Source organism: Lichenostomus cassidix, chromosome 5 (genome assembly GCF_008360975.1).
Source record: "Lichenostomus cassidix isolate B80296 chromosome 5, HeHo_3.0, whole genome shotgun sequence".
Taxonomy (NCBI): domain Eukaryota; kingdom Metazoa; phylum Chordata; class Aves; order Passeriformes; family Meliphagidae; genus Lichenostomus; species Lichenostomus cassidix.
This window is the reverse complement of record NC_139486.1, coordinates 62,901,500-62,926,270: the sequence shown is the minus strand read 5'-3', so window position 1 is coordinate 62,926,270 and position 24,771 is coordinate 62,901,500. Positions and strand designations below refer to the sequence as shown.

At 55.7% G+C, this 24,771-nt stretch overlaps 3 protein-coding genes across 8 annotated transcripts; 2 read left to right on the top strand and 1 right to left on the bottom strand.

Annotated features, from left to right (window-relative positions):
• Positions 1 to 151: 151 nt before the first annotated feature.
• LPXN (leupaxin) lies at positions 152 to 5,385 on the bottom strand. Of its 5 annotated transcripts, none has more exons than XM_085063535.1 (9): positions 2,981 to 5,374; positions 2,133 to 2,236; positions 1,979 to 2,049; positions 1,703 to 1,832; positions 1,478 to 1,627; positions 1,226 to 1,399; positions 1,076 to 1,157; positions 736 to 884; positions 152 to 656 (listed from the first exon to the last, which is right to left on the bottom strand). In XM_085063535.1, exons 1-9 carry the CDS (start codon positions 2,991 to 2,993, stop codon positions 390 to 392), a joined length of 1,140 nt encoding a protein of 379 aa, XP_084919661.1. In that variant the 5' UTR covers positions 2,994 to 5,374; the 3' UTR covers positions 152 to 389. The 5 variants fall into 5 exon arrangements, with proteins under 5 accessions (XP_084919661.1, XP_084919663.1, XP_084919662.1 ...); XM_085063537.1 differs by having other exon boundaries at positions 1,703 to 1,808; positions 2,981 to 5,371; XM_085063536.1 differs by having other exon boundaries at positions 1,979 to 2,034; positions 2,981 to 5,371.
• Positions 5,386 to 5,967: 582 nt separating this feature from the next.
• ZFP91 (ZFP91 zinc finger protein, atypical E3 ubiquitin ligase) lies at positions 5,968 to 20,081 on the top strand. 2 transcript variants are annotated; one of them, XM_085063531.1, is made up of 11 exons: positions 5,968 to 6,314; positions 6,987 to 7,012; positions 11,773 to 11,988; positions 12,198 to 12,234; positions 12,692 to 12,781; positions 13,094 to 13,216; positions 14,742 to 14,792; positions 15,302 to 15,380; positions 15,657 to 15,771; positions 16,285 to 16,384; positions 16,725 to 20,081. In XM_085063531.1, the coding sequence occupies exons 1-11, from the start codon at positions 5,968 to 5,970 to the stop codon at positions 17,233 to 17,235; spliced, it is 1,695 nt and encodes a 564-aa protein (XP_084919657.1). In that variant the 3' UTR covers positions 17,236 to 20,081. The 2 variants fall into 2 exon arrangements, with proteins under 2 accessions (XP_084919657.1, XP_084919656.1); XM_085063530.1 differs by having other exon boundaries at positions 12,689 to 12,781.
• On the top strand, positions 18,092 to 22,762 carry CNTF (ciliary neurotrophic factor). The gene is made up of 3 exons (XM_085063538.1): positions 18,092 to 18,227; positions 20,913 to 21,203; positions 21,456 to 22,762. Exons 2-3 carry the CDS (start codon positions 21,090 to 21,092, stop codon positions 21,927 to 21,929), a joined length of 588 nt encoding a protein of 195 aa, XP_084919664.1. The 5' UTR covers positions 18,092 to 18,227; positions 20,913 to 21,089; the 3' UTR covers positions 21,930 to 22,762.
• The last annotated feature ends 2,009 nt before the right edge of the window (positions 22,763 to 24,771 follow it).

Genomic DNA, 24,771 nt, shown 5'->3' with positions numbered 1-24,771 from the left:
CTGCTAGGCCCAGGTGCTAGGTGCCTTTTCCAGTAGTGGTGCTGGTCTCTGTGGCTCCCCGAGGTGTCACTGTGTGACAAACCATGTGGTGTTTCCCAGCCCTCCCACCTTGCCTTGCACCCTTGTCCCCAAAGCCACCAGTGAGTGGAGAAAAGGCAGGACCAGGTGTTTTATTGCTTCAGGTCCATGAGGCAATGCCAGGGCTGTCTTAAAGGGAGGGGGACGAGGAATGATGCCTGGCTTGGCAGCAACAAGGCTGAGGACAGTTAGCTGAGCAGGACCAATGGCAGGGATGTTGACGGGTGGGATATGAGGCATGTTTGGGTCAGCAGGAACAATGCCAGGCATGTTGAGGGTAGGGACAAGGCTGTGTGCTGGGCACTGGGGGCTCAGACAAAGAGCTTGTCGTGGCAGGGCTGGCAGTACATCTTATCGCCGCACTCACGGAAGGTGCCCTTGTGCAGCCGGCCCAGGCAGTAGGTGCAGACGAAGTGCTCGGGGTGGTACCTGCGCCCCGCAGCCGTGATGCAGCGCCCGGTGACAGGGCGGCCGCAGCCGTGGCAGATGGTGCCCTGCCGCTGGTGGAAGTGCAGCTCGCAGTAGGGCCGCCCCTCCAGCTCGAAGAACGACCCGCCGGTGAAGCTAGTCAGGCACTCCTGGGGAAGGGGAGGGAGGGGAAGGCTGTCACGGCCCCGGGAACACACCCATTCCCTGCATCCCCGCCGCCCCACTCACCGTGCACACAAAGCACTCGGAGTGCCAGACACCCTGCAGGGCCGACAGGTAATTGTCTGTGACGGGGCGCTCGCAGCCCCGGCATTTGGGGGCAAACATGTCCAGGAAGTCCTGGTGGCAGTATGGCTTCCCGTTTCGCTCCAGGAACCCTGCGGGGAGGGGAGCGGGATGGGCACCCTCCTGGGGCTGGCTCGGGCTGGGGCAGTGGGACATGGACGTGGTGGTACACAGGACAGAAGGCAAGGGAGAGAGCGTGGGGGCTGTCGGATGGGGCAATAAGGGCAAGGGCAGGAGCTACCTGGGATGGGGGCAGGACCCCCAAATATTCCTCGGGACATACCCTCATCTCCGAACACCTTCCCGCAGTGGGCGCAGAAGAAGTGCTCGGGGTGCCAGGTCTGCTCCAGGGCCGTGAGGACTTTCTGCAGGAAAAGCTGAGATGAGGGGGCTGGCGGTGGCAGTGGCTGGCGGGGGTCGGGGGGTCGCTCACCTCGCGGATGGGGCTGGCGCAGTAGGCGCAGCGCGGGGAGAAGGCCTGGTGATAATCCTCCTCGCAGAACGCCCGCCCGCCCTGCTCGAAGAAGGGCCCCTTGTCCAGCTCCCGCCCGCAGCGGGCACAGACGAAGTGCTCCGGGTGCCAGGTTTTGCCCAGGGCTGTGAGCACCTGCGAGAAGGCAGCACGGGCAGTGTGAGGGCAGCTCCGGGGGGATGCCCGGGGTGCCGGGGTGGCGGCGGGGCTCACCTTGCCGGCGATGGGCTTGCGGCAGGCGGCACAGACGCCGGCGGGCGCGGCCGTGATGCCCAGCTCCTGCAGGTCCCGGGTCAGGCTGCCCAGCATGTTGTCCAGTGAGGACTCCGCGGGCACCCCGGCTCCCTGTCCTGCAGCCGACAGCTGCCGGGAAGGGGGATGGTGAGGGCTGGGTGAGGGCCAAGGCCCCCAACCTCCTGCCCCAGGGCCAAGGCTCACCTTGATCTGCATGTGGCCCAGGTCGGCCAGGAGCTCATCCAGCTGCCGGGCAGCCTCTGTGGTTGGGGGTGCAGGGAGCAGCGTCTTTGGGACTGGCTTGGGGGTGCTGGACATGGCAGAGCGGGGCATGCTGTGGCATCCACCCCAAGGCCAGGACTGAGACCCCTCCACCCTCACTAACACAGCCCTTTCCTACAGGCTACCATAGGGAACACTGCAGGGATGCAGGATAAAACCTGTCCCCAGATGGCTTTGCCCTCCCATGGCTGTTTTTACCTGTACACTGAATCCGCACCCTCTCCCAGAGGCTGAGCTCGAGGTTGCAGTGGCACCTGGAAGGACAAACCCTTGTGGCAGAGCCCTCAGGGTGCTCTCCTGGCAGTTTCCTCGCCCCATCACAAGCTGAGGGGTCTCTGTGCCCAGGCATTACCTTCAGGGTACCATGCTGGGCATCCTGGCAGGAGTTCAGTCCCTGTGGCACATGGTCCTTGGAGGCCAGGCAGGAGCTCTGCTCCAGTTCTGCCAGCAAAGCATCTGCACAGAGACACCTGCATCAGGCCCCACAGCCACTGGCTGCCCACCCTGTGGTCTTGCATCACTCCCAAAATCTCAGGAGCAAAAGGAGTGTCACAGCAGGTCCTGCTGGGCCGGTGCCAGCGCTCTGAGGGGCCCTGAGTTCTCCCCGAGACCCCCATGCCAGTGCAGGATGCACCCACCTTCCCAAAGAGTGGGGCAAAGGGTCCTGCCCGCTCTCACCATCCCTGGATGGCAAAGGAACATGTGCCAGCCCTCAACTTGACCCAGCATGAGCCCTGGAAGGGAAAAGCTCACCCTGGGTACATCCTGCATGACCAGAACACCACTTCCTCCAAGGAGGACCGAGTGCTTTTCCGCTTTCTCTGCCTTGGCTGTCCCTGACACTGGGAAACAGGGAATGCCCATGGCAGCACAGCTGCTTCCCTGACCCCAGCTCCCCCACACCAGGCTGAGGATGGCTCCCAGCCCCCACTGGGTGCAGCCAGGACTGCAGTGCTGCCACAGCCCATTTCCTGCTCTCAAGCTCACTCCATTTTTGGCCAAGTCCTCACTCAACCACCGGCCCCCTCGGTCTCTTGGGATGAGGAAGGCACAACAAGGAGCGTGACTCCATGGCTGCCCCTCTGCAACACCCCCTCCCAGTTGAGAAGTAGAAGAAGGAAAAGGCTCCCTGGAGGTGCCAAAGGTGTGACCCCAAGCCAGGCCTGGTTGCAGGACCAGCTCCAGAGCAGCCCAACTTACCCAAATCCTCCATCCTGCTCCCGTGAGGGGTGCTGGGGGCAGGAGCAGCACCCCAAGGTGCTGAGATGGCAGTCGAGGCAGCGCCGGCTCTGTTCCGGTCTCGCCTCCTCCCCCCGCGCTGGGGTTTGTCACCCAGGGTTTCCTTTGTGGGCTGCTTGCCTCACACCACGTGTGACGGGCACAGCTGGGACACAGGGAGCCACAAACAGCCCAGATTGGGACTGCAGAGGGGACAAACTGGCCAACAGGCTGCTCAAGGAGCTCCAGAAGCCAGAACGTGGCTGTCCTGCTGACTCAGGCCCTTTCCAGAAGCCACTGGCCACATGTGACAAGGCATGGTGTCCATCCCTGTGCCAGGTGGACATGGATTTGTGGCAGTGTGATGGAGCAATGCCGTCACATCCCAGAAGAACCTTGCCTTTGGGGGACACTTCTGGGGCCTTGTCTTGGATTTCCAGGTAACAACAAATCCCTTTTTGGCAGAGAAATCTCCTGGCACTGCTGGGAGCAGGCAGTGGATGTGGGAACAGCTCCAAGGGACCTGGGCTAATGCCAGAGGTGGGTGCACATGGTGTGTCCTTTGGGCTCTGGTTTGGGTGTTTGGAGGAGACAGCACCAGGTAGGTGACTGACATCATCTCTGCCGCCTTGGCCTAGCCCTGCCTAAGCTTCAACATGTCCTGGCTTGGCTCCTCTTCAGTCCAGCCAGAAAAACCTTGGGAGCAAAGGTTTAGAGCCACGGACTCCATCCTCTCTGTGGGGAAGCACCAACACCCACAGGGATCAGGCTGGCACTGCTGAGCCCCACGGGGGGGACAGGCTGGAGCTGAGCCCGTCAAGCTGCAACCCCAAGAGTCACTTCATTCCTGACAGCACTTTGTTGCCTGCTCACAGCAGAGACATCCAGCCTGGCCCCACCTCAGGAAAAGCCCCCCAGGACATCAACCCGCTGTGTCTGGGCTGTGTTTCAGGCCAGGAAAGCTGAGAGGAGGCAGGGCTGCTTGGAGATGGCATCCTTGTGTCAGGCACTTCCCTCTCTGCACACAACAGAGCCTTCCTGCCTGCGGAAAGTTTCGGGCTATTTTTAGTTTTCCTGGTGATTTAGTGATGTGTGAGACCGAGTGTGCACGAGTGTCTGGAGCTGGAACTTGTTGTAAAACTTGTCCTAACAGAGCAGAGGCCAAAGGCTGAGCTGTGCCCTGGCCTGAGCTCTGCTCCCCTGCTCTAACAAGAATTAAGTGATCCCAGCCTTGCCTGTAGAGGGTAAATCAGGGATGTCAATGACAGGAACAGGTTGGCATGGGGCTGACAAGAAGCAGGGACAGGAAGAATCCCTGTGCGAGGATCCCGAGCTTTTCTTTAGCTTTCATGCAAGGATATTCTTGTCCTTCCTGGTTTCTGGGTCAGGGGAACGTGGTTCTCCACAGTGAGGGAGGGTTATTAGCACACTCTCAGGAACTGTTGGACACACATTTGTTTTCTAGGAACATACCAGAGCTCAGGACTTGAGATGCAGAAGCAGAGAAAAGCACCAGGCACTCGGAGCGCATTCTCGGGCGGGAACCAGTTCAGCAAACAGGATTTTCCAGCTGAGCACTGCAGGCTCTTTGAACCCCTGTGATTTTTGCTGTCTCCTGAGGCAGGATGAGGAGCACCTTGTTCTGGGGAAGTGTTACCCTTTGTTCTCCTGTCCTAAAACGGTGGGTAAGAGCAGCTGAACCTGCCGCTCCAGAGCCATCACACCCCAATCCTCTTCCCCAGCCCAAGCCCTGCTGTCACATCCCACCGCGGCCAAGGTGAAGGGACACTGTGCCAGGACCAACCCAGCTCCGAGAACACACCTGGGTACTGAGGCCGCTGGGACACCAGGGCAGGGGATAGAGTCGGGACCGGGACAAAAGCCGCCCCGGGCGGTGTCTGCAGAATCTGTGCGGGCCAAGTTTTGGGGTTTTGTGTGGCTTTGATCTGTCGGTGCCGCTCCCGGGGGAGCAGCGGGTGCTGCTGGGGCTCTTTTGGGGAGGGACTCGGGCCTTGGAGCCCACGGCGGCCGGTCCTCCCGCAGAGCCGCTCCCGGGGCTCCCGGCCGGGCCCGTTCGGGGCGGAGACGGAACCGGGAACGGGAAAGCGGCACGGCCTCGGCGGGAGAACTACAGCTCCCGGGAGGCACTGCGCATGCGCGGCCGCGGGGCGGAAGCGGGCGGGGCACACCGCTCTAGCCCCGCCCCCCTTGCGCCGGCCGCCATTTTGTCACCGACTTTCACCCGCCGCCCGACGGGGCGTTTTTTTTTTCTTAAAGGAGAAGCGGCAGCCAAAAGCGGCCCCGCCGGCAGGCCCCGCCGGCACCGCGGGCGGCGCCGCAGCCCCGCGACACGGAGCGGCCGCGCGGAGCGGGGCGGCGAACGGCTTCCCCTGCCAGGCCTCGCCCGAGGGGCAAAGGGGCCCGGGGGCAGGCGGAGGGGCGCAGGCAGCGGCGGCGGTAGGGGGCCCGGCGGTGCCGGGGGCCGGGCGGCGGCCGCGCGGCTGACGGGCGGTCCGGGCGGCAGGGCCTGCGGGGCGGCGGCGGCGGGGGCCGCATTCGAGTGGGCGCCGAGCGGGGCCGGCCGGGGGGGGAGCGCGAGCGCGAGCGCAGCGGCCGCGGCGGCGCCTGCGCGAGGGGCGGCGCGAGCCCGGGGCGCGCGCGGCAGCGGCGCGCTGATTGGCCGCTCTGCTGCGGGGGGGGCGGGCTCCCCCCCGGCCGGGCAGCCCATTGGCTCAGCGGCGCGCGAGCGGCGGGGAAAGGCGTGAGCGCTGCGGCGGGGGGACTCGGGCCTGGGGGGCGGGGCCGTCCCGCGCTTCCCGCTCGCGGATTGGTGGTCGCGGACAGGGGGCGGAGCGCAGGGGCCGCGCGTGAAAGCGGGCGGCGGGCGCTGATTGGCCGCGGGCGGCGGGGGCGGGCGTGCCCAGCCGAGGGTGGAGCGCGGCCGTCCCGGCCCCGCCGCCGCCGCCCCGATGCCGGCGGGCACCGAGCAGCCGGGGGGCGCAGCCGCCGAGCCGCCGCCCGCCCCGGGACCGCCGCCCGCCGCAGACAGGCCGCCGGCTTCGGGCCGCCGCCGCCCGCCGCAGCCCGCCGCCGATCACGGGGAGGAGTCTGGCGGCAGCCGGGTGTTGAGGGGCGGCCGGGAGCGCGGCCGCACCGCTTCGGCCGCGGGGGGGTCAGCCGCCGCCGCCGCCGCCGCGTCCCGCCGCCGTAAGGCCGAGTATCCCCGGCGCCGGCGGAGCAGCCCCGGCTCGCGGCCCGCCGCCGAGCAGCCCGCCGCCGAGACGCCGCCCGCGGCTAGGAAGGCCCCCCGGGCTGGGTGAGTCCTGCGGCGCCGGGCTCGGCCCGCGCCTTCCGGGGGTCGCGGTGGCGGGTGGGGGACTGCGGGCGGCCTCTGCCCGGCCCGCGCGAACGGGCCCAGGCCCTCGGGCCGCCTCTGGCCGCGGGGTGCCCCGCGCCGCCGCCCCTTTGTTCCGGCCGGGCTGGCCCGGCCCCGCCGGTCCCTTCCCAGGAAGGGCAGTGTCCCGGGAATCGCCGGCTGCGCAGCGCCCTCGGGCAGCGGCCGCCGTCCCGGTGCCCCGCGGTGCCAGCGCAGTCCGGGCCCCGTCTGCCAAAGGTCTGGGTGAGGGAGACGGTGAGGTGGGATCCACCTTCCCGGGAGGAGATGCTGCATTCGCTGCACCTTCGATCCCGAGCAGCACACCGGAGCCTTCGGAAGTGCAGCTGTTCTGCCCTGTTCTATGCACAAAATCCCCCCGGATCGGTCATAACTGTCCTGGCAGGGCTGGGCCTTTGCTGCTGGATGTTCCTATAGTTCCCTTCAGCTTCCTGTGGCTGAAATAATCCATCTTGGCATGAGGGGTTGAAAACAATGATCTGATAGACACCAGGACTTAGGGGAATTGGGGCTCATCTCCATGTCATTCAGTTACTTGTTTCTGCCCCCATCCCACAGAGTCTGGCTCTTACACTTGCTTTTGTGTTTTTTCAGGTGCACAGATAAAGTTGCTGGTAAAGGTAAGAACTGAATTACTCACTTGTAGTTTTGTGTTCCACGTAGAGACTGTGGGCTGTGCCACGGGTTAGCCAGATCTTCCTTTTGGATCTTCCTTTTAAAGCATGTTTTGATTCTGGATGATGTGCAAGTTTCTCTCTGAGGTCTCTCTCAAGATTGTAGAACTCTGATAAGCTGCTGCTGCACATACCCATCCTGCAAAATCTTACTGTCCCAAAAAGCACTTGGGCTTTCCATGGCTGTTGGAGCGTGAGGCTGGGCTGCTCCATGGTTTGACAACTCTTGTTGCACAGCAGTCCCAAGTAGTTGGCAAATCCTGGGTTCACTTCTCTTCTGTGATTCTAAATACAGATGTAGATCCTCAAGAGACCTGGGATGGTTGTGTGGAAATCAGAGTATTCAGATATTCACACTTCTTCTTTTCTAGCTTTAATGGATTGTGAATTTTCTATGTTGATGTCTTCAGGGGTGAAAGAGAAGATTGTTCAGAGCTGGGGGAGTGAGCAGGGTCTGAACACAGAAGTCCCAGCTGTGGGGGTCTGCAACCTGGAGCAGAGCTTTTGTTTTCCAGTGCAAATTGTGAAATTTGTGCGTCTGTTTAACAATTTCTTGTTAAAAAACAAAACCAAAAAACGCGAAAGGAAAAAAAAAAGAGGGCTTTTCTCCTTAGCCAGTGATAACTTCTGAAACAGGTCCAAGTAAAGGGCTTTGTGTAGTGTTGTTTTTGATCTGCCAGCAGAGAATTGTAGTGGAATGAAGCAGTGAGGAAAGGAGGTCACACACCTGTGCAGATGAATTCCCCTTCCTGCTGGTTTGTTTGCCAGCAGTTGTGTCTCGGAGGCTGCTGTTATTCTCGTGTTTTGGTAACTCTTTAGCTTTCCTTGGGTGTGGAAATCCATCACAGTTCCAGCTGGCAAGTTGTGTTTTTACAGACTGAGGCAGAATTAACTGCTGTGTGTTGAGCCCAGATCCTGCTTGTATGTATTTATCCCTCACTGTGTAAAAGGTGGGCAGGGTAATGTCAGAGCTTCAGCCTTTTAAGTCAAAGCACAGTTGCTGAAAGGTGTAAAAAAAGTTCAGCTTCACATGTGTATAGAGTTAAGACTTTAATGGTCATGCTTGGTTTTTGGATACCCTTAAGCAGAAACATTCATGTTGTAGTAGTAGAAAACAGGCAGATTATTTGCATTTTTACCCAGGAAGAGAAAGTCTTCTGTCTGTAATTCCCAAGTTTGAGGGCTCTCTGCATTCAAGCCATTTTAGCCTTTAACTTGGGCTCTGAGAATTTCAGCTGTGCTTGAAGGTGAGAGTGGAAAAAGCATTTGTTAAACTTCTGGGGCTCTTTTTTTTCCCCTCATTAGATTTGCAGCCAAAATGATGATGGGAATATTTGTGGGGAAATTGGCACTGGGAAGTGCTGGCTTGTGAGCCAGAGGAAACCTGTGCTGTGGTGGGGTTTTGTTTGTTTCTGGTTTGTTTTTTAGTCTACAGAACCACGGAGGTGAGGCAGCTGCACTCCTGTGTCTTGGCTGCACACTGGATGGAGCCCTTGTGCACCTTGTGCTGGTTGGGGAAGACCTGGAAATAGGCTGAGGAGTGTCTTCCTTTGCCAGGTTGTGCAGGAGCAGGAGAGGAGCTTCTCCCTGCTCCCCTTAGGCTTTAGCAGAAGTTTTTAAAGGAGTCAGACCACAGTGTAAGCAAGCAGCGGTTTCCATGGATGGAGCTGGGATGAGGTGCTGAGTAGTTCTGGTGAAGGCTTGGAATTCCATGCTAGTGTGAATTTTGATATGGAATTGATTTTTTTGCGTTGTAGTATTAGACTTTACCATCAACTGCTAAATCCAGTTTGGAATATTCCCTGTACAGAACCATGGGATCAGGCTTCTCCAGCATCCCCTTGGGAGCTCTGGCTGTGCAGGTCTGACGGGGAGATTAGAGGGAGATGAAAGCCGAAGGTGTGTGTTGTGTCACAGCACTGTGTGACTGTCACCACAGCGTGCTGGGGGCAGCTGCAGTGTCAGCCTGTGTTCCCTGGCTATTCCCTGTCGCCTGCTTAGTCATGCAGTCGCAGGATTTCCCAACGTGTGCCTGCAGGAATATTGGATGCATAAGTAGAATGTTTAATCTCAGCTTCCAAATGAATTCGTATAGCTGCAGTCACTGCATAGCAGAATTCACGTCTGACTTCCCACAGCGCTCTTTATCCTTGTGGGAATAATTTTCTTTTTAGTCAGGAGACTCACCTCCCTGGAAATCTGTTCTCAGATCCAGGGGTTTTGCTAGGAAAACAGTCAGGTCCAGCAGATGTAAAAAAAGATGGAAAACTTTGAGACTCTGGTTGTACCAAATGGGTTTGTACATCACATTATATCTCAGTGTTTTATTCTTAAAGCTTCATGCTCCTTTTGGGAATGACTGTTTCCCATAAGGCTTTGTCAGTGTTTGGAGAGAGAAATGTCATTACTTAAAACAGGACCTTATAAAAATGTGCTGAATTTAAATTGATCAGACTGCCCAGACCTTCAAAGGATTTTCCTCTGTCCCATCTGTACAGTTCCACAGTGCTCTGGTGGGGAAGAGCCCTTTGGATGGAGCTTTGCACTTGGATTTTTTTCCTGAGTTTCATTATTGTCCATGCCATTATAAAATCACGTGTTTGGTGCCTTATCTGTTATGGGCTTGCTGCCTTAAATCTCAGAGGTGTGCATAAGCTGAGGTGCATTCATTTTCAGAACAGTTTTTTAACTTAGCAATTAATAGTTTCATTTTCTTTCACTTAATTGCACATGGGTATTTTCTGAAATTGTCTGCAGGCTTATTAGGATGCTTTCAAATGCCTTATAAATCAAAGTTCAGCTCTTTTGAAAAGCAGAGCAGTGCCCAGAGTCTTGTCTTTTGGTTGTCTGAACAATTATAACAAAGCCACAACTTCACTGCTCATGTCCTTCCAGGCTTCTTTTTCTTGTCCCTCCTCCCAGGGACTGGGGTTTGCTCACAATTTTCAATCTATTTTTTGTGAAGGAAAAAAGAGACAAAAATGTATTCCAAGTCTAGGACTTCCCTTTTGCAGTTTCACATTCTGGCAAAGCCTTGGCGAGTGCTGATTCCAGCTGCTCCTGCAGCTGAACACTTGACAGACAGAAGTTTCCTGGTGCAGCTATGACCCTTGGATAGGGACCAGTGACCATGCTGGGAGGGTCTAGAATTGGAATGTTTTTCATCTCATAGCTCTCTATCACTCTGTGAGTTCTACTGCAAGTAAATACTTGATACATCTCCTGAGGATGGGGTTTGGGAGGTACCTCGGTATTTTCAGCATCTGAATCTATTAGACAGCCATGCTGAAGCAGAAGTAGGAAGGAGAAATCCTGGGAAAACACCTTCACTTCAGAGGAACAAAGCAGAGCTGCTGGGTGAGGGCTGTGCTCTGTCCAGGTGTGTTCTGAGGCAGGTCTGCTTCAGCTCTGTGAGCCTGATTTTTAAAATAAGTAATCAGCTGAATACCTGATCTTCCAAGGGAATACAGCTCTTCCAGAGCAGCAGTGTGTGCTATCCCTGGCAACACAGTAGTGGTTGAGGGGAGAATTTCTAGAGGATGGTTTCAGGTGTCTTTGGGTTTGATTTGATATCCAAAAACCTGAGATGTTCACCATGAGGACTGAAAACATGCAGCAATCACCTTGAGATGTGCTAAAGAAAGCTAGGAGGGTGCAGTTTACAACACAATGTGATGCCTCACGTCCAGGATTCCAGTCAGACTTTTCCAGGCAATTGTTGCTTATTCCCACCCTGTTAATCAAGGATCAGACAGTGAGTAATGCAAAGCAAACTACATGCTGGGAAAAAAAGGATCATTTGGTTCAGAAGGCTTGATGCAAAACTGGAGATTGCATGTTGGGAGGCACCAGAGAAACTGGATGTCCCATCCCTGGCAGTGTCCAAGGCCAGGTTGGTTGGGGCTTGGAGCAACCTGAACTAGTGGAATGTGTCTCTGCCCAGGGCAGGGGTTGAAATGAGATGAGATTTAAGGTCCCTTCCAACCCAAACCATTCTGTGATCATCTGTAGCATTTCAAAAGGCATTGAGTTCATGAGGGCCCAGTGTCACAGCAAGCACCAAAAGTGAGATCAGATGAACTGTACTTGGGAATTTTAGTTTTTAAGAGATTAACTTGCTCACATAGACATTTCAGCCAGCTCTGTTACCTTGCCAAACTATGTTTGGAGAGCAGCCATGAGCCAAAAGGAAACCACCTGTACAAGCTGTAAATAAGTGTGAAGACCTGGGGCTAACAGCATTTGTGATGCTTTTTGCTCTAGCACAGCACTAGAAACATCCGGCTCAGATCCCTCAGGGATGTTGCCAGGTGTACAATTCCAATGAAGTATATGTTTTGGGAATTCTCTAAATATGACTTTTGACATGGCCCAACTTTGAAGCTGGTCTTCCATAAAGCACTTGCTGAGGTTTATGAGTGTCTCTTTTGTTGTGCTTAGAGCCAGCAAATCATAATCTCAGGAGCCTTTATCCAAGGGAAAATACAAGCTGCTTTTAAATATTAGTGTCTTTCCTTAGAGGGAATGTGAGGAGAATTTTAAGGGAAGGTTTGCTGAGGTGAGCGCCTGGGGAGTGTCTTGGCTTGGCAGAGAGGGCTGAGCAGGTTCCCACAGTAGGCAGGGCTTGCGGTGATACAATGTGTGATTTAATTATGGGATTTAGGCATTTTTTACTATTATGAAAGAGACTGCAATGGCTGTTTCAGCTCCCAAAGAAGAGAAGGAAGAGGAGGAAGTGTCCAGTGTGCTCAGCCATGGCTCCCCCGTGGGCACGGCCCGGCCCAGCCGGAGCTGGCGCAGCAGCCGGACGGCAGCCGCCGCTCGCCAGCGCGACTCCAAGAATTCCCGCGCCTCCAGATCCAAGGCGAGCTCCCTGCAGCTCATCTGCAAGTCGGAGCCCCACGCCGACCAGCTGGAGTACGGTACGTGGCATGGAAGGCCTGGGGACGGTCAGGGAGCTGGCTGTGGCTGTCACTCTGGGTGTGTGGCTGGTGCTGGCATGGTGCTGCTTGTCACGGGTACCTTCTGCCACCAGCACTCCTGGCTCTGAATGTCGACGGAGGTACCGTGAGACAGATGAGCTCACTGCAGCGAACACACTTTGAAACCTAATGGTGACTTTTCCTTTCAGTGGTCACAGAAGAACATCAGTCTCCAGATGGAGTCAGGTAGGACATGTTATTTTGTGGTATTTCTTCCTATTCAGTATCTCAAAGTGGGCCTGAGTTGTTTGAAAATAAATGCTTGTGCTAAATATTCTGTGGGACCGACACAGTAGCTCTGAATTAAGTGAGGACCAAAAGAGACAGTAGCTCTGTCTCACGTGGTCCAAGACCTTTGCTTTTCAAGTGTGCAGTGCAGATGCCAGGAGATACTGTGGAGAAATGGATAATAAGATTTGATCTGGGCATTCCACCTGGTTGCCATGGGTGGGTGGGTTCAGGAGAGGACACTGCTTTGCCTGGCCCGTTTTGGTTGTCACTGTGCTCCTTGGTCAGTCCTGCTGGATGAGGAAGTGCTGTGTAATAGAGTCTTTCCCATCCTGGGGGAAGGTGCATGAATGTTCTAGCAGTAATGGCCAAGCTGTTGCTGCCAAAGTCCTCTCTTCTCCTTTTCTCCCAGCAGTGATGATGATGAGGAGATGCTCATCAGTGAGGAAGAAGTTCCCTTCAAAGATGATCCCAGAGATGAGACCTACAAGCCCCACTTAGAGAAGTATGTCGGACTATGTACTTACTAGTGTTTAGACCAAAAAAAATTTGACATCTTAGTTGAATGAGCTTAATATGCCCAATGGAATGGTTCTAAATACTGCCTGCATTGGCTGGTACTGTTCTTCTCTCAGGGACTAAAGCCTTTAGAGTCTTGCTGGCTGCTGAGTACTTCCATAAGGCTGGTTCTTATTTCTGCATGAAAGTCAGACTTGAAGAATAGACCTGAACTTGGGACCAGTTGTTGTTTAAATCTTTGTAAAAAGCAGGCAGTGGGAAGGGTATTGAAGCAATGTGTTTATTTGTGTCTTTGTAGGGAAGCACCAAAGCAAAGGAGAAAAGCTGGCAAGGGGAAGGAGGAAAAAGAAAGGCAGAAAGAGATTAAAGTAGAAGTGAAAGAAGAGAATGAGTTTCAGGACGATGAAGAACCACCAAGGAAGTGAGTAAACTCTGCAGTTACACATGGCAGTGTATGCTGTGTATTTTGCATTCTTACTGGTGTACAACAGTGTTTAATTGTCATTGGCTCCATCCCCTCCTTCTCTGGGCTTGAAAGTTGTTTGGGCAGCACTGTTTGTCCTACGCCCTCACTTCTTGCCTGTGTTCAGCCACAAAAAATCAGAGTTTAGCTTAAGTGGAGGGGTTTTCATCATTGTATGGTTAGTCAGCCTCCCTGGGTGTGACCACACAGTGGGAAATACTTCAGGTTGTCCTTACAATGGGTTCTGTTGTGATGCCACAAGTGGATTCCGAAAGCCAGTGTGAGAGGGCAGTGTTCCTGCTGAGGGCAGACACTGGGATATCTTGTGTGCATGGTAAGTGTCCTCTTTGTACATCTGGGACTATAGCATAGCTCAAGAAAATCAGCTGTTTTTCCCTCACTATGGAGAAGTCAAACAACAAACTTAGTTCACCCAATCAGTCTCCAGTGGCTCGACACCTTCGGGTGTGCTGTCACTGGAACTCATGGCTGAGGCTTTCCTCCTGTTAACGGAGGGAGATTGGTTTATGTGACTCTGTCAAAGCCATTCTTTGGGATAATGTGAGAGGAAAAAAGAAAAAGGAGCTGGTTTTGTACCTCAGCTCCTCTCTGAGCGGTTGGAGCAGCCCGGGCTCCCTCTGCTGACCTGCCACACACCGGTGGTTTAATTTCTCTTGCTGTTCCTGAGCTGCTGCTGATTCACGGTGGAGAGGAGGGAGGAGGCTGATATTTTGAGAACATTGTTGGAGACTGCTTTCTGAGGTTTGAGGTTTTGTTGTTTGAATCAGACACTACTTTTTGTGCGTAATAAAACCTGTGGCTCTTCTGAGGGCTTGGCTTGAATGCTGAGTGTGTGTTCAGCATGTTCCTGGCTTGCCATCAATACAGATGTCTTGGTAGAGTCTAGAAAATACTTCCATCAATCTACTCCAAGTGCCTCTGCAGCAATGGGATTGGGCAGGCAGAGCTGGGCAGGGCTGTGGCTTCGGAGGCTGCAGTTTACATGTGAGCACAGGTCCATTGAGACAGAGCCTAGATTTTTGTCTTGACAGGTACAGAAGCTGCTGTGGCTAATTCAGAGGCCTGTAAAATAGCTGCTGGATCATTAATCCCGTTTTCCCTGATCAGGCAGATGGATGTTTTCCTGTGGTGTGGAATGTTCCCCAACAGAGCAGAGGAAATAGGGTGCACTGTCAGTTCTGGACTGTGTTGGCGAATGTCATGGTTTGACCCTGGCCAAATGCCAGGCACCTACAACATGTTTATGAAAAATGTGTTAGGAAAAGGGAAGGGTTGAAAGAGCAAGCCACATGAAGCATTTATTTCTCTAGAATTCTCCTTCCTCTGAATCTGTCTCCAGCTTGCACTCGGGTTTTTCTAGATCGTGCAGTTAGTGAGGCAATACAGCACACACTTCAAAGTCTCTGCCCACTGCTAATGTAAAGAAGCCTCTCTCAGTTCTGTTTCTGCGTTCCTGTTACAGGAGGGGAAGGAGGAGAAAGGATGACAAGAGCCCAAGGCTGCCCAAGAGAAGGTAAATGATCATCTCAACCCAGTTCTGTTCTGCATTGTATCCTGCATGCAAATGTGGATTGTCCCAAAGCCATCTCTCTCTGCCTTAAAGAGAATAAAAACCAAAAATAGCAGCATGCCTTGTGTTCCCTCTTTTCCTTCTCCCTGTCGGTGTGGCTTTGATTTCTTCCAACTGTACCAGCCCCCTCCCCACTTCAGTGGATCCCTCCGGTAGCTTTGCCCAGCAGTAAGGTGCTGGGAATTCTGGGTCTCCTGAGGTTTTCCCAGCTCTAGGGAGAGCCCTCAAGTAGTGGCCGGAGAGGAGTTGACTCTTGAACAGCAACTCTGTCACAGTCCAGGCAGGGGTTTTGGAGTAATAGTTCTTTGCTGTGTTTGCACTTGTTTGTGGCATGAGACACAGACACTGGGAATTGTGATTCTAGATAGAATATGTATAGAATCTTTATCTGTGGAACCACCTGATCATAGAAGCAGCCAAGCACTCTGCTCCTCTCCTTACTGATTTCCCAGGAAGAAGCCTCCGATCCAGTATGTCCGCTGTGAGATGGAAGGCTGCGGCACGGTCCTGGCTCACCCACGGTACCTGCAGGTTGGTGGAGGTGTTCACTTCCTCAGTGGAGATGGGAAGGACAGGGAAGGGGTGCTAGGAACAGGTAGCTAAGCCTCCACTGGCACTCACACGCCTTCCTGATGCTGTCTTTTTGGAAGACTTAATTGTGGCCAGTTGTAGCCATGTGTGTGTGGCTGTCAGGTTGCTGGATGTCCACGTGTGTTTTATTTTCCAGTGGAGATCTAAACTTGAGAGAACCTCAGCTGTTTACTCAGCCATGTACAGAGTCTGTAAACTTTCCCTCTTTCTTTGCAGCATCACATAAAGTATCAGCACTTACTGAAGAAAAAATATGTATGTCCTCATCCCTCCTGCGGTCGACTCTTCCGGCTCCAGAAGCAGCTCCTGCGGCATGCCAAACATCACACAGGTACAGCGGGGTGAGAAATAGATACAAACTCCTTTTCAGGTCAGTGAACAGACAGGGGGAAAATGGAAAAGCCTTTGGGACTTCTGGGGAGAATGAAGCCAAGTCAGGTGGCATAGATTTGCAGCCAGCAGCAGGGTATTACTGTCTTCTGGATTACCATCTTTTAAGGAAATGAAAGAAATAGACTATAGAGGTTTTAATTCTCCTTCTGGCAAGCATCACTGAGGGGCTCTGTAGAGGAATAAACCTCTACAGATAAAGTCTGATTTATCCCAATTTTTCAGTCTTTCAATGTTGGTCAGAGTGGATAATTAGCTGTTAGGAGAGTCTTAATCATGCCTCGCATCTCCAGATCAGCTGCTGCAGTGTGTTGTGGGACACCTCCTCCTTTACTGTGCCTCCCAGAACTTGTAGTTCTGCTCCTTCTTAGGCAGTGTTACCTGCACCACCTGAGAGTTGGGAAAGGGAGCAGATCTGTGGGAGAGCAATGCTGCAACTGCTGTTGTCTTTCAGATCAAAGGGATTACATCTGTGAGTACTGTGCCCGGGCCTTCAAGAGCTCCCACAACTTGGCGGTGCACCGGATGATCCACACGGGCGAGAAGCCCTTGCAGTGAGTACCTCTGCCTGTGCCTTGCCCTCCTGCTTTGAGGGACCCCAAAACACCCATTCTTGGGATGCACTGAGAGCAGGGGCAGCTCTGAAGCCAGAACTGGAGCCTTTTCCTGGTGTCCCAGCTCTCTTTGAATGCATATTTGTGTCACCTGCTCCTCGGGGCAGTGTCTCAGTGCAGATCTGGGCAATGTAAACCCTCAGTAAATAAAACTAGAGCTGGAGCTGCAGTGACACTGGCGAGTCCCTGCTGTTCTCCTGGGCTGCCACTTCGCTGCTGCTGTCCCCACAAGAGTATGTGGATGTCCCTTTGTTGTGACCTCCGTGTTGTCCCCTCCCAGGTGTGAGATCTGTGGATTCACCTGCCGGCAGAAGGCTTCCCTCAACTGGCACATGAAGAAGCATGATGCAGACTCCTTTTACCAGTTCTCCTGCAATATTTGTGGCAAGAAATTCGAGAAGAAGGACAGCGTCGTGGCCCACAAAGCCAAGAGCCACCCTGAGGTGCTCATTGCTGAAGCACTGGCTGCCAATGCAGGTGCCCTGATCACCAGCACCGATATCCTGGGCACTAATCCCGAGGCCATCGTGCCGCCCACGGATGGCCAGGGCCTCCCGCTGCTCCCCGACCCCCTGGGCAGTGCTCCCCCAGCAGATTGCCTGCTGCTGAGCTCGGAGGGGATGCCAAAGCCCTACTGTGGTGGGGCAGAACGCGTGAGCCTGGTGGCTGACGGCAAGCTCTTTGTGGGCAGCGGCAGCAGTGCGAACCCAGAGGGGCTGGTCATGAACACAGAGATGCTGGGAGCCAGCACGGAGGTGCTCATCGAAGATTCAGACTCCACTGGACCCTAGTGATGGGGGAGCACCTGGGTGCTGGGACAGTTGGGACTCTGTATTTAAAAGGAAAAGGAAAAAAAAAAAGGAGGAGGCATTTGCTGAAAGAGAGGAAAGTTAAACAAAACTTACAATACTAGTAAATAACAGAAGGGTCTGCTCCCCTCCAGCGCGGATCACAGCACATCCTCTTTCTCCCAACCACTTCTCTCTATCCCACGGCCCCTTTGTGGAAAGGGGCATGTGCTGCCATTGCCAGAGCAGGTTGGATTGAGCGGCGGATTTCTCCAAGGGAGGGGGCACTGCTGAAACCCTTCGCTCTACTCCAAAGCAGTTGCCTTTCTGGCTCCTTGGTGTGGCCCCATTGGCAAACTAAAAAGTGTTGGATGTGCTCTGGAGAAGTTTCTTAGGACTCCCTCTGCCCCTGGTCCCGACTTCTATGCACCGCTGCGCTCTGGTCCTTGCAGTCTCCCCCTTCCTGCCGGGGCTGGGAGTTTGGCACTTCAGCCCCTCGGCAGGGTGAGCTGTGAAGCAGCAGCGCACATCCCGCTCCCACCGCGCTCCCCTGCTCCAGCCCTGGCAGGAAGTAGAGGGAGGGAACGCCCTGGCTCGTAGATCATGTTTGCTCGGAGAGGCCCGGGGGCTACAGGAGCCCTGCGTGGGAGAGGCAAGGAGGAGCATCCCAGTTTGACGACAGTAATTTGCACTTTGAACATGCTTCGTTTTTGTGTTGTGGTAACAAGATTCCTTATTTATTGTTTAAAAAAGGGTTGGTATTTTTTAGTTCTGTTCTTAGGGGGCGGGGGTGGAAGGGGTTCAGGCTGTTTCCCAGTAGGCTCCAGTGCAGGGAGCTCCAGTGCCACCGTGCCGGCAGCTGGGAGAGTCGAGGTGAAGGCAGCGCTCTGGAGTCAGATGTGTCTTGCAGCTTTTCCAGAGTAGAGGGAGAGCCCCTGGAGAAGAGCCTGTGTGCAGTGGGAATCTCTGCAGCAGCGTGTTAGCAGGAGGATGAGGTGAGTGATAGGCTGTCTCTCCCTCCCTCCCTCCCTCCCAGCTCCAGATGAGCTCCTTGCATTAAATGCCCATTTTGCCTCCAGCCTTTCGGGGAAGGACGTTGTTAGCCAGGAACTTGTTCTTGAGACTTGGGACAGCCGTGAGCTACTTGCTGCTGGGGGATGTCGTGCTCCTCATCTGACTCTGCCTCTCCTTTCCAGGTCTAGACAGACTCAGAAGCAGGGACTGGATATGGTTTTCTCAGGCTTGTTTATCCAAGGCAATAGATTGATGTGGGACTAAGGGGCTGTCAGCTTTTCTCCCTGCTCCCATTTTGGGGGAAGGTCTTGTGTAGCCGTGTTCTCTAAGTTTCTTTCTTCTGCACAGACACTCCAGCTTTCCCTGAAACGTGGCAGGTCAGGTGTTGCCTGCCGGTGTAGTTGCGGCAGCATCAAGCCCTTGGAAAGTTTACATAGGATGTGTCTGCTATGGAGACTTGGATTTTTTTTTTTGCTCTTCTCTGAAACTTTGTGTGGAGATTCAGTGGCCTTGAATTCGTAGCGGTTTTGGAAGAGGTGAAGAATAACCTGGCTTTTTGTTTGTTTGCTTGTTTTTTGGTTGGGTTTCTGGGGCTTGGAGCACAGCCGAAGTATCTTGCCCAAGCACAGGATCAGCTGAGTTGGTCTGTAACACACAGCAGATTGTTGAAATCAGGTACCTGGGGTCTGGAAAACTGCAATAAAACTTGGAATTTAATTGGATTATCAGGAAACTGACTAAACACACACTTTACCCCCCATGATGCCTGGAAATGCAGCTGTGGCCCAAACACACCGGCTTTTCTTGGGCCGTTTGTGCTGTTTGCCCTCCTCCCCCCTTACAGTGACACCTTTGTCAGAGCAAGTCGAAGCACTTCCTGGTGTTGGGCGGATCGAGGCTGAGCAGTTGCGTGTCCCTTGCCCCGGGTGTGGGCATCCCACGTCCTCGCGCCGTGGCAGCAGCCTGGCTTTGGTGAGGTCCCAGCACACCTGGTGGCAGGTCCGCGGTGGAGTGGTGTTAAGCTGAACCAGTTCCTTCAGCTGGGATGATCCAGTGTCTTGCTTGGATCACTTTACTATGGTTTCCAGCAGGAAACTTTCTGGGTGGCAACCGGTCCCCTCCCCTTGCAGACTAGAGAGGAGCAGCAGTTCACGCCCAGCTCTGATTGTTTCATCTGCCCCCCCGGGCAGTGCGGGGCTTCACTCTGGGGACACTTGGTGGCCCATGGCCCTCAGGGCAGGTCGGCTGTGTCCTCTTGACACCATGCTTCTGGGGCTGCCTCTCTGCTCGTCCCTGTGCCGGTGGGAGGTGCAGGGTGGGCACAGCCTTGCACAGAACACTAAAGGAGAGTTTGGGGGAGTTTGTTGGTCGAGGCACTAAAATGCCTTTGGGGCCAAGGGCTTGCTCACCTCTGGTGACCCAGCCCTTGGCACTGGGCTTGGGGCTCTGGGAGGCTGCCTCTTCCTGTGTCTGCCCCAGTGGAGCAGGGTTTGCCCCCGGCTGCACTTCTGGGATGCAAAATCAAACATTTCATTTGCTTCCCGGCCTGGACACGTGATCCCTGCCACTCCCCGCCTGGTCCTTCCATGACCCCTCTTGTAGCTCTCCCTCTTCTTTTTCCGGCCTTGGCCAGGTGCCTGTCTGTCCTCTAACCACAGCCTGCTTGCCCCTGATGTGGGAGAGATGTGTAGCTCCCTTTCCACACCCCTCTGAAGCCCTAAAACTGACACAGCCCTCCTACAGCTCCTCTTCCCCTCGATGTCTCTCCTTCACTCGCATGCAGTTTGCTTCAATAAATTATTGTAGTAGTTTGCAATAAACTTTTTTGTATTTTTTTTCCCCTGTATTTATTTTTTTTTCTCCTCCTGGGGAGGGATTGGAGGGGGCACAGGGCCCTTTGGTGCGGGCAGCATTTTGAGGACCTTGGGCCACTGGGGTGGGGCTGGGGGCTGCTGTGGCTATGGGCTCCCCAAGCTCAGAAGGTTCTGCAGTCGCCACAGGGTGGCAAGGAGGCTGCTGGGCATGTGGGGACCTCCTAGCCCTGGGACCCCCAGCCAGGCACCGTGGTATTCATGGGAAGCTGCTTTTCAACTCCTGGATTTTTTTCCCCTCTTAATCTGGGTAATGCATAACCAAAATAAACATACTGAGGAAAAACCAACACAGCCTCGAGGGCTGTTTTTGTCTTGGTGCATGCAGCTCACCTGTGGGGTGGCCAGCATTGTCCTGGGGTGGCTGGGACATCTTCCCCTATCTGCAGCCTTTCTTTGGGGCATGACCCCTCTGGGAAAGGGGGGTTAGAAGTGTCTGGGACAGATCCTTCTGCCAGGGTTTGAGATGCAGTTTGGCCTGGGGCTGCTAGGGGATCTCCAGCCTGGGGGCTGCCCTCGACCAGTGCTCAGCCGCTCAGGCCCCAGCCGGCTGCCTGGGTTGAGGTGTTGAGCAATGTCTGGGCTTTGCTCACCTCTTCCCGGCAGTGGTTTCCCGCTCTCTGGAATGAGCCGAGGGATTAGCGTGCTGCTAATCTCACTGTGTGGCTGGGAGGGAGGAGTGGGTCAGCCGGGACTGGGAGCCTGTTGCTGCCGGGCCAGACAGTTCTGGGCAAGGCACTTGGAGTAGCGATGCGTGGGGGAATTAGGGAAATAATCTGTCGCTGTTGATCCCAGAGGCGGGAATTTGCAGCGTGGTGCCAAGCCCCAGGCACGGAAGAGGGGGAGAGCCAGGCCAGCGGACGTGTGAGCGGAGCTCCCGGCTGGAATGCACCAGCTCAGCAAAGGATTGTCCTCCCCGGGCCGGGCGGGTGCTGCACCCGGAGCCTGGTGGCTGTGACAGCTGCCCGGACCATGGCAGCCGCAGACAGCCCCTCCACTGCCCTCCGGCGCCGTGACCTCTGCACCCGTGGCATCCGCCTGGCCGGGAAGATGCGCGCGGATGTCGTCGACCTCCTGGACGCCTATGTGAGTTTGCCCTGCTCCTTCTGGCTGTCGTGGGACTGGGAACGCTGGTGGGATCTGGGCAGCTGTGCTGGGGTGCAAGGGCTCTGCCCCGTGGCAGGGATGGGGGATGGAGTGGTGCTGGATCTGGGCCCACTGACACCTGGGCGAGCCTCGGGCATCTTGCACTGCCCCAACACCTGTGGGGCTCGAGGCTGGCGGCTCGCCCCATGTTTCTCCTGCCTCCGCTGATCTCCGGCGGGTCTCACCCTGCAGGTGGAGCGGCAGGGCTTGGACGCCTCGGCCAGCGTGGCGGCGGTGGAGGGGGTGCCGCTGGCGGCGGTGGAGCGCTGGGACGAGCAGACGGGCACCCAGCGGCTGCTGGAGAACCTGGCGGCCTATCGGGCCTTCCGCGCCCTGCTGGCCCAGATGCTGGAGGAGCAGCGGGAGCAGCTGGGCGAGGCCGATGCGGGCCTGGGCCGGGCCCTGGCGGCCGTCCTGCTCCAGGTCTCGGCCTTCACCTACCACCTCGAGGAGCTGCTGCGGCTGGAGAGCCGTGGGATCCCCGGCGAGGAGGAGGATGGGCCACCGCCCCCACCGCGCCTCAGCATCTTCGAGCAGAAGCTGCGGGGCCTGGGGGTGCTGCGGGAGCTGGCCCAGTGGGCTGTGAGGTCCGCACGGGACCTGCGGCAGCTTGCCAAGCCCAGCCCGGCCACCGGCACAGCCCCTGGCCTGGCCGAGAGCCCCTGAAGGCGAGCACGGGGCAGGGGGTCTCGGGTGCCGCTGGGGCTCCTTGCCCACCCTCTCAGAGGGCAGCTGACAGTGAAGGAGGGGACGCAAAGGGGAGGGACACGTCATTAATCCCTGTGCTTTTGGTGCTGCTCCCTGTGGGGACACTGAGGCGCAGGCCGCAGTCTACCCTGGAGGGAGCAGGGATCCTCGGGAGTCCTTGCACTCTGCCTGCTGGGCAGTTGAATTATCCCCTGGGAAGCAGCTTGCTGCTCGCCCCAGGGCCTGGAGGCCGTGACCAGTAGCACTGCCCTTGTCTTTGGAATTTGGACGCTGCCTGTGGCAGGCAGAAGCTGCCTTGGGGCTCTTGCGGATGCTGGGAAGGAGTGAAGGGGCAGAATAGCATCACCTGGTGAAAGGAGTCTTGGGACCTGTCCCCCAGCTGCGAGGCACAAGGCTTGGCCACCTGCACATGGACTCTTTCCTTCTGCCCAGCTTGCATTGGCTGCTCATTGAATTTCTGCTCTAACTGCTTGAGTGCTTTTTGGGGATGGGGGGAAGCAGGAATGCAATCAGGAGGGGAATTCTTAACTGCTTCGATATGGTAATGGAGGGGATCTTTCAAATGGAAGGGGATCTTTTAGCTGTGATTCAGAAGCCCCTCTGCAAGGAGGTTAGTGCCTTCAGGGGTTATTTTAGGACTGGGAATGTCATGGGAGAATCTAACAGCCTCAACTGCATCGCTCACCCTATGGAGTTCCAGGACCTTTCACAGCTTCCTGGGCCACAGTTTTCGTGCTGCCTGGATGTGATGGCTGCCAGCTGCCAAGTGAATAAAAAGGCTGGGAGATCTACCAGGGTGATGTACTTCTTGGGGGAGGTGGGGTAGTAAGCCTCACCAGAGGATCTGGGCTGCCCCATTCCCACTCCAGGGAAGGGTCAGTCCCAGTGGGGTGAGAGGTTTGGGGGGAATGTGACCCACTGGGGGCCATGGGGAAGATGAAGGAGCTGGGGATGAAGGAGAGGGTGGAGGGAGGACGAGGTGGGGAGTTGCAGGAGTTGTCCCTATCCTGTTGTAGCCCTGCCTTCCTCCCTGGCCTGTGAGAGGACAGGCAGCATGGGGGGAGACCAGTGCCACGGAGCGGGGAGGAGGCTGGGGACGTGCCTGGCCGGCCCTGCACAAAGCGGCTTTGTGGTGGCTGGTGGCGACAGCACCAGGCACAGCGCCTGCCCCAGCACCAGCAGTGTCTGCACAGGCATGGGGGCCCTGGCAGCACAAAGAGCAACCCAGTGCCATCCTGCCCACCCCACTGGCCACATCATGGCACAGGGGGTTGCAGGGTCAGGGCAAGGGTGGTTTGATGTGGCCTGGGTTTTTGTGGGTGATGCCTGAGAGGAAGAACGTGCACCTTCTTCGTCACCACTTACTGCCTGCCCTCGGCTTTGCAGCTCAGACTGGATTATTTCAATGCTTATGCTTCCCTGCACTCGGGAATAAGAATTTGTGGCCATTATTTTTTCAGGATTAGTCAGTCCCTTTTCTGACAAATATTTTTCTTGCCTGGTGCTGTGTGCTCTTCTCCCCTTACACTCTCTAGCTCAGCACTGGCCGGGTGCTCACACGCTCCTCACCTTCCCAGGGGTGGGCAGGGACATCTGGAGTGTGTCCTTGAACGTCACCACACAACCAGGTGGGAACAGACCCCTTTTCTCTGGCGGCAGAGGCTGGGTCCGAGGTGACCTTCAGATCCCAGGGAGCCGGCCAGGGCTGCAACTCGATCCTCCCACAGCAGCTGCTGGCAGAGCTGAGCTCGGCGCTGCAGTCACGCTCCGGGGTGGAAGCAATGGAGACCCAAGGTGGACGATGGAGTTGCCCCTGGGATTTCCCCGGGCCGTGCCCAGCAGTGGGAAGCACCTCTTTTGCAATCTTCCTTACTCATTCCCTGTTACCTTGCCAGCTGGGTGCGCCTGTGTTTGTGGAGCAGCCGCCACGCTCGGGAATGGCCACCCTAACCAGAAACAATGGGAAAAAGCAATCCATTAATCCAAACCTCCACGCTCTGGCTGAGTGAGAGGCTCCGGCTCCCAGCCTCTCCCTGCCAGCCAGCCCCCACCATGCCGTGCAGAGGCAGTGACGTCTCAGCTGGCCGAGATTTAATGCTGTTTTTCAGCTGCACCCTGAGGGAATCACCAGTTAAGCGATTTGGTGAGGACAGGGGCGCCCAACAGCTGAGCTCCCACTGTGCCAGGAGGCCCTTTGGATTTCTTTTGCCATGGATTGAAGTGAAGTTGATCTGGGTGGCTGAAGGTGACTGTTCCATTTTGGAAGCAGAAAATTAGGAGTTTGAGGGTAGGACAGTTGTACCCATGTGGCTAATGCTGCTGAGGACCCCTGCAATGGCCTGCTGCAAACTGAGAACCCACCAAAAACATCCAACATTGTGCTTTGGGAAGAGAGAAAGGATTTGCAGTGCTGGTGGGAACAGGGAAGCGAGGGGGAGGGAGGGCTGCACTCCCAAATTGCAGCAGGGATGGAGACACCAAAAGCAACCCATGAATGTGTTTAATTTTAAAATAATAAATGTTTTTAAGGCTTAATATGTGTCTGGGCACACTTTGTGGGGTTGGAAAGGTTTCAAGCTGACTGAGGCTGCTTCCTGACCTCAGGCATTGGTCCTGGGTGAGAATGGGTTTGTCCCTTGCCCGTGGGGGGACCAGAGGCTAGTGGGGTTCAGCTGTGTTTGTCCCACTGCTTCACCCACAGTCCCACGCCAGCATTGCAGCACTGGCTCCTGACTTCTTGATCCTGAGCTGGAGCTGGGGTGGGTGGGTGTTCACCAACACTTTCCTTTTTTAATAGCAG